Raw genomic sequence first — 12,042 nt, forward strand, 5'->3', positions numbered from 1 at the left:
AACCGTCTGCATTTATTTCATAGGATTCTTAACTGCCGAAATTTGAGTTCTTTGGCATTAAAGCAGGCACAGCATGGTGATGAGTATCTGTTTTGCTTAGAGCTTTTCCATTCTGAAATCTCAGGATTAAAGTACAGAACGGGAGGGCTCTGGGCGGGACCTGAGTCAGAAGCACTCACCTTTAACTTCAGTGTCAATCAGAAAAGGGCATGGAATCTAGGGGCCACTGATTTATCCTATAGAGATATTTAAAGTGAAAAACATTCCTGAATCCTCGTCCACTGGTTTTTAGCTTATTACATTTTGCGAAAGGGATCCTCCTTGAAGTAATCGAAAGTATCGGTCAGGGATAGCAATCTCCTTGTGTTCCTGTGGCCCTAAGACCGCGAGGGACTTTGCTCCCCAGCTACCGGCTGTCCAGAAAGTTGGGGAAGCCAGTGCACGGTAGGCAGGGGTCCCGTCTGCCGGGCCTTGGGGGCGCCCGCGTGCTCGGATCGCGCATCCCAGTAGCCCGCAGGAGCAGAAGCCTCGCGCCACGCCGCGCCGCGCCGCAGGACGCCCGCCACGCCCCACGCTGCCCCGCAGGCGAACGCGGGAGGCGGCGAGTCCCCGCCGGGCCGCCGTAGAGTCGCCGGCTCCGGCCGCTCCTCCTGCGCCGCCCTCCGCCCCTTGCCTCCCGGCGCCACGGCAGCTCTGGGCTGGCACCGTCGCTGCCGTCGCCGCCGCCGCCGCTTCCTCTCTGCAGCCGTTCGGCCGCTGCGTGACGCGTCGTTTCCTCTCAACATGGCGTCCGGGGCAGGTCGGCGGTGATGGAGGCCAGTCCGCGGCTGCGGCGGGTGCTCGTCCCCACGGTAGCTAGGGCAGCCTCGCGCCTGCTGGGAGTGTGAGGCGCCGCCACCTAGGCCCTCGGCCCCGGGAAGACGGCCGCCCGGGCCGAGTTCCGCCGCCGCCGCCGCCGCCGCCGCCGGGCCGTAGGAACGAGTGAGGCGGGCGGCCGGGAAGCGACCCCCGGGCCGAGGGCGCCGAGGCCGGACGGGCGCGGCCCTCGAACGGCGGCCCCTCGAGCGTGGCGAGACTTTCGACGCCCTTGGCGGCCCCGCGGCCGCTCCGCGTCGCCCGCCGCTTCCTGGTGGCGCCGCTGCCCTCCACGCCTCCTCGCCCCCACCGCCACCTCCTCGCCTTTCTCCCTCCCTGTCCCCGTCCCCCTCTTCCGCCTCCCCTCCAGCCGCCGGGACTGCCGCCGCCGCCGCCGCCGCCTCCTCCGCGTCCATGTATGAGGGCAAGAAGACGAAGAACATGTTCCTGACCCGGGCCCTGGAGAAGATTTTGGCCGACAAGGAAGTGAAGAAGGCGCATCACTCCCAGCTGCGCAAAGCGTGCGAGGTGGCCCTAGGTGAGCCGGGAGGAGGCCGCGGCGCGGGGAGCCGGCCCCGAGAGGTGGGCGGCGGGCGGCTGGTCCTGGGAGCCCTGGCCAGCTCCTGGCCGTCCGGCTGGAGTTGACAGCAACTCGGCTGGTCGCTGGGCACCGGCTGAGTGGAGGAGGAAGGGCGGCCAGCCGGGGCCTCTGGAACTCGAGATGGTTAAGGATCGCGGGGCACCTGGCTTCGAGCGTTCCACTGGACGGAATGGGGAGGGAGGGGGTTGGGGGAGGGTTGGGGTTGGGGGAGGGTTGGTGGCCCCTGCGGTGCGGACAGAATGTCATCCTTTGTGATGGAGCAGAAGATGAGCTGTTGTTTATTAGCTTAGAAATTGAGGTGGGGCCCGATATGACAAGATTGGGCGTGGGGGAGGGTTCCGAATTGCAATTACAATAACTTTATGGTTTGGCATGATACTTTGGGAAGAAAGGTTGAAGTTGTTCCCTTGTTGAGTCTCGAGAGAGGGGGTTGCAAAAGGTGCCTCGAGTTTGCCTTCTCTCTGCCCCTGCTACAGGAAAAAAAAAAAAAAAAAAAAAAAGAGTAGTAATGTAGCCTACTGGGCTGACCTGGAAGAACAAGACTAGAGGTTAAGGGGTGGCGGTGGCGGTGAGGAAATGGGAAGGAAAGAACCTTTAGATAAACTGACTGGCTTTAGGTAACACGGAAAGGGGTGTGTGTGGAATGAGAGAAAAGAGAAAGACAATGACACCCACCAGCCACATGTCTGGACAGTGGCAGCTGCTCTCAAGCTTCAGTTGTGATTGATAGTTCAGTTAGAAGAGGGCTCGGGTAATGAAGCCACAGCAGGGAAAATCCAAACAATACCTATAACCATGGTAAGCAGATAACGATATGTTTGAGGCGCCTTTGGTAGGTCTAGTGCATCCATCAGTAAGAGAATTGTTAAGGGAGAAACCAGAACGTTTAACGCAGATAAATTCATGATGCTTAGACTTTTGTTTATAGCCCTGGACCAGAGCAGCTCAAATTTGCAAGAAATGAAGATGGTTATAAGTGGGTTTTGAAAACATTTTTGAAAGGGGATAAACTAACTTTATGTAGATTAGAGACAATTTTGCATTTAAGTCTTGACTTAAGACTACCCTTTAACTTGCTCCAAATGTTACACCCTCCCTTCCTCTTTTTTTCTCAGTCCTTAAAATTAGTAATATGAAAAACAGAAAATGGATTTGTTTAATATCCACCAGGAAAAAAAAATGGTGCTTTTTGTTGGTGGTGTTTTGTTTTTACTGTAGTAGTGTAGTGGACTTAAATAGTTCCTTCTTTTGCCTTCATTGGTCATAAATTCCTATTTTGTTATTGTAGGTAACAACATGTTTCCAGGTGAATGAGAAGACTATTGTACAGTCTTCTATTGCAAAAACTGAATTTATATTTGGGTCCTGAAAGGAATCATTGTAAATTGAGGTGATAGGGTTTTAAGGACTTTTAAAATAATTGTGCACTGTAGAGTTTTCAATAACTTGGCAAGGTAAAGAACATATGAAATTCAAATTAAAGCTTTAGTATTTTTTTCTTTAAGGCAAGGGGTATGGGGGCATGCAGACAGGTTCCAAGTAGCTCAGGCTGTCCTAATATTCCTTTGTAGCTGAGAACAGCTTGAACTCTTCTAAACCATTGTCTCTGCTCTTGAATTCTGGGATTACAGACAAATACCACCATGCCTTGTTTTAGAGGTGCAGTGCAGGGGTTGGAACCCAGGGTTTCATTCTTGATGACGAGCATTCTATCAACTGAGCAATACGCACAGCCCAGGAAGTATTTCTAGTGTGCTAAAGCATACACTTTAGAGGTTTTAAGTGAAGTGTTTTTATGTACTTTTTTCTCTTTCCAAATACTAACATAAACATGTTGGCAGCTCATTGGAATGAGAGTCTGGGGTTTATGTCCTGCTTTTGTTACATTGCAGTATTACTGTGCTTGGACTTTCTCAATACAATTAAGGGTGGTGAACTCAGTGGATGTGAATGCTTTCTTCTGTTAACTGCATCTAGTATTCTTGTCACTCTCCATTTCTTTATAAAGTCTGTAACTCCCTTAACTGCATCCTTGACATTTCTAGACATAGGAATTCTTGATGGTGTGTGCACCAACTGGATCATGGTTCTTTAAATCAGATTTTGCCAGTTAACAAGCACCAGAGTACTTTGTTTACAGGAAGTTTTGGGGTTTTTTTTTTTGTTTGTTTGTTTGTTTGTTTTTTAACAAGAGACATTTCCATGTTTCATAAAAGTTACATTTAGCCCTCTATAAAGTGCAGTTTCAGTATGCAGTTTCATGGTAGATAACCCCTGATGGGTTTTTTTTCCTTCAGGTCATCTGTCAGTATTAAGTTTGGGATAACTGCTATATATCTCTGGCTGACTTGGAACTCATTATGTAGATCAGGCTACCCTTGAACTGTAGAACTTGTAGCAATCACCCTGCCTCTGCCTCCAAGGTCCTAGGATTACTGGTGTGTGTGCTAGCATTGCAGGAGTGTGTGGCTATTGTTAAAACCCTTATAAAGATTACTGTATATATTCTCTTTAGATGTTATTGAACAGTTAACACAGCTGAGAGGAGATGGACAGTAAGCTAGAAAACATACGATATACCAGACTTTGAATACTTTTCTGGTTTTGTTTGAAAAAAAAATTATTGGCATTCAAGTAGAATTCAGATCATTTCATATTTGTGGTATTTATCTTCCCTTTATTATAATAACCAATTAAAATAAATTTTCTGTAAATAATACTCATAAAATTATAGCTTATCATGAACTCTTAAGAATACTCTATTTTGACTAAAAATAAAACTTTTTGGGAGTTTTATTTTTACAGAAGCCAGGTTTGGTGATTGATGCCTGTAATTCTAGCAGTTGGGAGGATAGATTGCCATGAATGAATTCCAGGCTGTCTTGGTTGGGTTTCATAGCAAAACCCTTTTTCACTCTAAAAGACACTATATAAATGAACTTTTAATGTTTACAAACAGTAATGAACCTTTAAAGGGTATACAGTTATTTAAGGCTTATTTAAAATTTTCTAACATGTAGTTTTTATTTTACAGCATGGTTTTAAAAGAGCCTCTCCTTGTTAAATTGGTAGGAAGCCCATAGGCCCAGGAACAGCTAGCTCTAGGTTGCCCTCTCTTGGTTCCTGCCCTGCGGTTCCCTGTAGTGAACACTGAGGGATTCTCTGTTGCCCTAGCTTAGTGTGATCCATGCCTGCTCTTGAGAATCCTGCATTAAAAATAGTCTGGCCATCTGCTGGCAGATGAGACAACAGCTGAGCTATTTTTAGTTTCAAAGAATTTAGGATTGTTTCAGGATTGAGCTTGAAGGTGGTGGCATTGTTTATCTTTGGGGAGTTCAGTTGGGATATCCTCCAGTCAGGCTTCTTGGTTCAGGAGATTTTTTGATATTAGGCTGTAAGTAAACTAGTTAACTTCTGGCTTTAGATAGCTGTGACAGTAACTACAGATGCTAGAGTGAAAGTTCATGGTTCGAAACTGACACTGCTGCAAAGTAAGAGAGAAGGTTCTCAGGAAGAAAGACATTTAGAGTCTGTGATAGGCCAGGGAGACCTACAGGGATGCAAGAGAAGTGATTGTTGCTCAGACAGAATATGAGTTTCTGTTGTTCATCATATTGTGAAATGATCCTGTTGACTTAGCTTTCTTATGAGTTTGTTACCCATAAATATAATTTACCCCTGAAATATATACTTTATTATTTACTTACTTACTTACTTACTTACTCAGACAAGGTCTTGCTAGGTAGATTTGATTGGCCTGGTACTTGCTATATGTAGACCAGACTAACCCAAATACAGCAGTCATCCTGCTTTGGCCTCTTAAGTGTCAGGAAATGTGAGCCATCTTGAACTTGTCAGAAATAAGAATGTAATATCATGATGCAAATATTACAGCACTTCCTTCTTTTGCCTCACTAACAGTTCTTATGTCAAGTGGTAGTGTTATAAAAGAATATGAGTGGAGGCTGAGTTACTGTGAGTCGTTGGTCCTGGTTTTGTGGTACTTTTACTATCACCATTTACAAGCAAGTGACATCTCTAGATAATTTCACAATATTTATGCCAGTATGTGCATGTGCATATTTATGTGTGGATATATTTACCCACATGTGTGTGCATATATGGATGCTACAGGCCAGTGTTGAGTGTCCTATACTATCACCGTATATGGTGATAAACCTTATATATTGAGACAAGGCCTTCTTCCCATTCATCCTAGAAATTACCATCTTTGTAAGACTGTCAGGGCAGTGAGCCCCTTTGATTTCCCTTAAACTCATTGATCATCCACCTACCCACCACTGAGTCTACCCACCTCCCAGCACTGGGGTAACACATATGTGTCATTGTGCATACCTGGCTTTGTGTGCATGCTGGGGCTCCAAATTCAGGGCTTCATGCTTGTGCAATATACACCTTACCCAGTGAGCTGTCTCCTACCTTCCTAATACATGTAAGATAGAACTTTAACCAATTAGCAAGTCTTCCTTGCTAGCTAAAGTAAAAGATAGTGTTCAGCACCTGAACTGCCTGAAATTTTGAGTTGTCAAGGGAAGAAGAGTAAAGGAAGATCCAGTTTATACTGGTCTTTACTTTCACATTTCAGGTTGGTTTTAAGGATCCTTTATTCAGAATGGCCATAAATAAAATGTTGTGAAGCCCAAGCTTTAACCCAAAATTTTGAGATGACAAAAGAAGTTCAGGTTACAGTCAACATATAATCTTACTTCCATTTTGGAAGTTTAAAATGCACATGAAAATTCTCTAAAGTAACCTGCTGAATTTAATTTAGCTTTTCCTAGATTTATTAGACCTCTTTTCAGTCTTTTAATGTAGCTAATGCCACAGGGACACATGTTCATTGAGAATTACTTTGAAACATTGTTTAGGGGAAAAGACAAAGTAGATAATAAAATGACCAGAACTACTTCTGAGACAGTTCTTCTGAGCAGTGCCGTGTTTAGGGAAAATAGTAGTCACAGTCCAGTTAAGCACTGGTAGCCAAGCATGAAGGTACATGCTATAATCCCAGAATTTGGTAGGTAGATGATCAAGGAGTTTAAGGCTGGTGGTGGCAACACCAGATCCTGTCTCAAAAACAAATCAAAACAATTACAAATAAAAACAAACCAAACCCAAGAAGAATGGATTGGAAGCTCAGCAGATAAGAATGCTCACCTAGCTTGCAGGACTGCCTCTGTGAGTCTCCACCAACCAATAAAGCAGATGTGGTGGTATAGACCTGTAATCTCAGGACTAAGGCACTGGAGATAGGAGGATCAGGAGTTCAAGGTCAATCTCGGCTACTTGAGACCGTGTGTCAAAAAAAGGTTCATGGATGATTAAGGTTGAAGATTACTTTGGTTTCCTTTTCCCCCCTTCATGTCCCGGCAGATACTAAATTGACTGTCCTAGTAACCTTTATCTCATAGATAAAATTATGAATAGAAAATAATTTGAGTGTTTGTCATGATAGTCCTTGTGTAATTGAGGAAACATCTAACAAAGAAAAATACACAAGTAAATTATTGATGTTTCAAGCAAAATATTTTTACTTTATATTTAAGAATTTGTCATTTTTATGTGTATGAGCCTTTTGCCTGCAAGTATGTGTGTGCACCTTTGGTACCCAAGGAAGTCAGGTGAAATCATCAGATTGCATCTAATTGGAGTTATAGCCAGTTATGAGGATGCATGTGTATAATGAGAACCATACCCAGGTCCTCTGAAATAGCAGCCACTGCTCTTAACTGCTGAGCCATCCATCTCTTCAGCCCCACAACATACATTCTTTCTGACTGTATGCTAACGTGCGCCCGCGTGTGTGTGTGTGTGTGTGTGTGTGTGTGTGTTGGTTGGTTTTGTTGTTTGTTTTTGTTTTTTAGCAAACAACATCTTGCCTTTACATATATTTTATATATATATTTTTAAAGCAGTCTTGACACTTGATGCATAGCCTCTGCTATCTTTGAACTCATCCCCTACTCTCTGTCACCATGTGCACCCTTCAATCAAGTGTTAAGATTATGGGCATGCTTTATTGTGCATGGCTTTAATTTTTTTCCCCCCTTTTTGTTTTTGGTTCTGGAGGTTGAGCCCAGGGCATTGTGCACACTAGGAAAGCTCTCTACCACTGAGCTACTTTCCCAGCCCTAGAATTCAAAAAAAAAAGAAAAAAAAAAAAAAAAAAAAAAAAAAAAACCAGTTAATAGTTCTCTGATGTCCATTGTGTTTTGATCATCCTCAACTTTTGTTGTTGTTTAAAGATTTGTTTAAGTATATGAGTACACTGTTGCTCTCTTCAGACACAACAGAAGAGGGCATTAGATCCCATTACAACTGGTTTTGATATACTATGTGGTTGCTGGGACCTCTGAAGAGCAGTCAGTATGCTTAACCACTGAGCCATCTCTCCAGTCCCAATAGTTATGGTTCCTTTTAATTGTCAACTTGACTGACACAATATAGAATCACTTGGGAAGAGAGTCTCTTAATAAGAGATTGTTTAGATGAAATTGTCCTGTGGGCATGCGTGTGGGTTATTATCTTGATTATATTAATGAAAGAACCAGCATAAAAGTGGGTTGTACTATTCCTTGGGTGTGGGTCTTAGACTGCATATAAAGGGAAGAAATTATTTGTCCTCTCTGTACTCTTGACTGTGAACTATAACTTGGAATTGGGGGCTAAAATAAACCCTTGGATTGCTTTTGTCACAGCAGCAGAATTAAGACAGTGTCTCTTATCTGTAATCTCAGCACTTGTGAGGCTGCTGTGAGCTCAGAGCCAGCCTAGACTGAATGCTGAGTTTCAGGCCAGCCTGGACTATAGAATGAAACCCTATTTCAAGACAAACAAAAACAAATGTTCCTCCCCTTTCCCAGAAGTTTTTCCATTGAGAATGATATAAAACAAATTCAAATATCAATTTTCAGAGTTTTGTCAGTGAGAACAATGTTTTTTCCTAAAGAGAATGAACTTTTTTTTCCTCTTGTCTAGATCCTTTCTGGAAATCTGCATATATGATTAATTGAGGATCTCAATATTAATCTCCGTGGATTTAGATTGGGTACTATAATCCAGTGACTGTTACCCTTACAAGAAGAGGATAGGGCATAGAGGCAGGAAGACAATGTGAAAACAGTGGTAGGGTTTGGAATTATGCTGTCATAATCAAGGAACCCTGAAGCCACCAGAAGCTGATCAAAGGAGACTTCCCCTAGAGCCTTGCTTCTGCTGCCCCAAACTGAGAGAATAAACTTCTGTTGTTTTAAGTTAATTGATAATTCTTAGACAGTCCTAGAGACTAGTGAAAAAGTTTTTCTTAACCTTTCAGATCAAGTTGATTTATTTTGAATTTTCATTTTTAAAATACAGAAAATATTAGCTATGTGTTGAGCTCTACTCCGATTACCTCATGAATCTGGGGGTGGGCAGTCTAGGGTTTGGTATGGATTAAGTAGAAAATCTGAGACTTTAAGTGTGGATTAAATGGAAAAGAGTCGAGCACAATTATTTTTGTATACTTTTGTATTCTCCAGATTGTTTTGTGAAGCAAATCTGTGCACATAGACAGACAGACAGACACTCACACAGATGGTACCAAATTGGTCTGCATAGCCTACATTATTTTTCATTCAGAAAAACTCAAAAATATTTTAGAAATACCCTTTATTGTAATATCGACTATAGGAAATATGAAGCCGTAATTTTCTCTCAAGTTTGAATCCAAATATAGCACTTAATCAGCTGTTCACAGCCAATGCCTGTCCAGAGTTTTCTAAGAAATGAGATAATAAAGACATAAGTAGCCAGGGTATGATACCAAACACTTTAATGTTTGATGCATGAGACTGAATTCAGACTAAGATTTTAGACAGAGGAGAATCTATATGGCATTTACTGAAGTCTGATTATATTTACAATTCAAATAAAATTGGCAATTTACTTTTTACCTTTTCTAAAAGAAAATGACAATGACAGACAGTTCCTCCAAGCAATTTTAAAAAGTAAAACTGAAGAAATATTAACATATGTTCTTACTGTGGTGACACCAGTTGACTCTGCTTTTCTCTTGGTCTTTTTTTTCTTCCCTGTTCCTTTCTTTGGTTTTTATAGGGCCTCAGGCTTGCTAGGCAAGAAACTGGGCTGCACTCCAGTCACTGTTAGTAAATAATATTTAGAAAGTCATACTAGGCAGGGAAGATGGTATGCTTGGTAGTGTGCAAGCATAAAGAACAGAGACTAATCCTAACAACTCATGTAAAAATCCCAGTATGGTAGTGCACTCTTGGAATTCCAGCACTGGGGAAGCAAGATGCTTCACTGGCTTGCCAGCCTAGCTTAATCTGTGAGTTCCAGATCCTATTGAGAGCCCTGTCACAAGAAACAAAGTGAATGGTCCCCCAAAACAACATTTGAAGATAGCTTTTGGTCTTTACATACATGCATGTGCACAGCTTTATTGAAGTATAATTCACATACAGTAATTACCTACTAGTATGTTTACCAAATTATTCAGTCACCACCATAATCCAGTTTCAGAACGTTTCCAGCAGCCTAGGAAGACTCTGGTGCCATCCGCAGTTAATCTTTGCTGCTTCTCTCAGTTCTACACATCACTAATATGATTTGTCTCTAGAAATGCACTTTCTGAGCACTTTGTACAAATACTCCACACTGAGGAGGTTTTGTGTCTTTCATTCAGTAAGTGCTTGAAATATGTATTGATGCTTTGTCCCTGCTGAGGATAGTGGTTCACACCCATAATCCTTTAGGAAGCTGAGGCAGAACTGCAAGCTTCATGCATGCCTAGGTATAGCCCTGTCTCAACAACAACAAAAAATGCAAACTTCAGTTTGGTATTAATGAATAGGAAAATTCAGGTCCCTTATTTGAAACACTTGGGATTCAAAGTGCTCCAGACTGCAGAGTTTTACAGATTTTACAGCATTTGCAAATACTGTACTAGCCAAGGGGAAATGTTCTGAAATCTGAAACTTTCTGAACATTGACAACACCCAGAACGTTTCCATTTTGGAGCATTTCCGATTAGCTGTGCTCACACTATACTCATTTTATCTGGATTTGGATTAAGTGAATAATGCTGCTGTAACTATTTGGATAGAAATCTTTGTGTGCATAAATTTTTATTTCTCTTAAATCAATAATCTAGAAGTGGATTTGATGAACTATATAAGATAAAATTTGAAGGGTCATCTCATTGAAGTGCTTGACGTTTTTTCCAGGCCTTGCTGTATACATACAGACACTGGGATATGAGCATGTAAACAAGGGTATTCTTTAAAAAAAAAAAAAAAAAAATTTTTTTCTCTTTCTCTCCCTGCCCCCTTTCTTTCCCCCTTCCTCCTCCTTTCTTCCCTCTCCTTTCCTTCCCTCCCCCTCCCTTCCTCAATCCCTCCGCCCCCTCTCTCACGTGCACAGTGTGTGAAAACCACAAATGTTTTAAACATTGACATATCTCTCCAGTCTCCAGAAATATGTTCTTTTAAAAAAAAGTTACACTAATTGCTAAGGCAATCATAGAAGTAACAGCTAATATTGTTTAGTGTATGCTGGGTTCTGTGCCCATTATATACTTACTGTTTTTATCTTCCTTGGTTTTCAGAACTCTCCTGAATGCTTAAGTAATTGAACTATTTTCATTTTGTAGACAAATAAACTGAGTTTGGAGTTTGTATTTAGCAGAGTTGGAATGTGGCTCTGCACTGTCTTGGTGTTTGTGTAGTCATTACTTTCTGACCTAAAGTAGCAATCCTGACCTGTGATGTCAATCACTGCATTGGATATGGGTAAGAGACAAGTTGCATAAGGAGAAAGAAAGAGACTGTTAGGAAAAGAAAAAGGTTGGGCATTTTGCATTTTCTATATAGATGCATGTCTGCTGTCTTAGCACTTGATATGATGGGTGTGCACAGGAGGATCAAGTGTTCAAGGTCATCCTTAATTGCTTAATGAGTCAGAAGCAGCCCGGGCTACTTGAGAACCTGTCTCAATAAACAAACCAAACTTTACCAACCAGATAAATGAGTGAAAAGCCTGGGACTTTACTTCAGAGGTAGAGCACATACCTAGCATGTGTGAAGTCCTAGTCTCACTCTCTAGTACTAGGAAAGGAAATTTTAAAACAAAAAAGAATGAAACATGTAACTGGCAAACATATGTAAATGTACATATGATCAGTAGTTAGATATATTTATATAGAGTATCAGTGCTGCTCTGTATATTCTCAGTGAATCTGCAGGGTATTTATTTTCTCTGTGTTTGTGACAGTGTAAAACCATAATAGAAATAGGGTTTTGTTTTGTTTTGTTTTTCTGCTGTAACAACATGAGGTTTAATGATACTAGTGCACAGAAATAGAGTTTTAATTCAGTGTTCCACTTAAGAAAGCAGACATTTTTCTCTATTCACAAAAAGTTTTGATAATACATTTGGAAATTTGAAGAGTTGGATAAGTTCTCAAGGATTCTGCATAGACTGGCTTTTACTGTAGTCCTATCCTCCAGTGTGTGTGTGTGTGTGTGTGTGTGTGTGTGTGTGTGTGTGTGTGTGCTCGTGCACGT

General features: G+C 42.0%; 1 protein-coding gene across 1 annotated transcript in view; it reads left to right on the top strand.

Annotated features, from left to right (window-relative positions):
* Nucleotides 1-976: 976 nt before the first annotated feature.
* The window catches only part of Arfgef1 (ARF guanine nucleotide exchange factor 1), a 113,876-nt gene continuing 102,810 nt past the window's right edge, over nt 977-12,042 (top strand). Inside the window, exon 1 of the mRNA XM_076924372.1 lies at nt 977-1,393. Within this exon, the coding sequence (XP_076780487.1) occupies nt 1,270-1,393 (124 nt within the window). The 5' untranslated portion in view covers nt 977-1,269. The remainder of the gene's footprint in view (nt 1,394-12,042) is intronic.

This window comes from Arvicanthis niloticus, chromosome 25, assembly GCF_011762505.2.
Source record: "Arvicanthis niloticus isolate mArvNil1 chromosome 25, mArvNil1.pat.X, whole genome shotgun sequence".
NCBI classification, from domain to species: Eukaryota; Metazoa; Chordata; class Mammalia; order Rodentia; family Muridae; genus Arvicanthis; species Arvicanthis niloticus.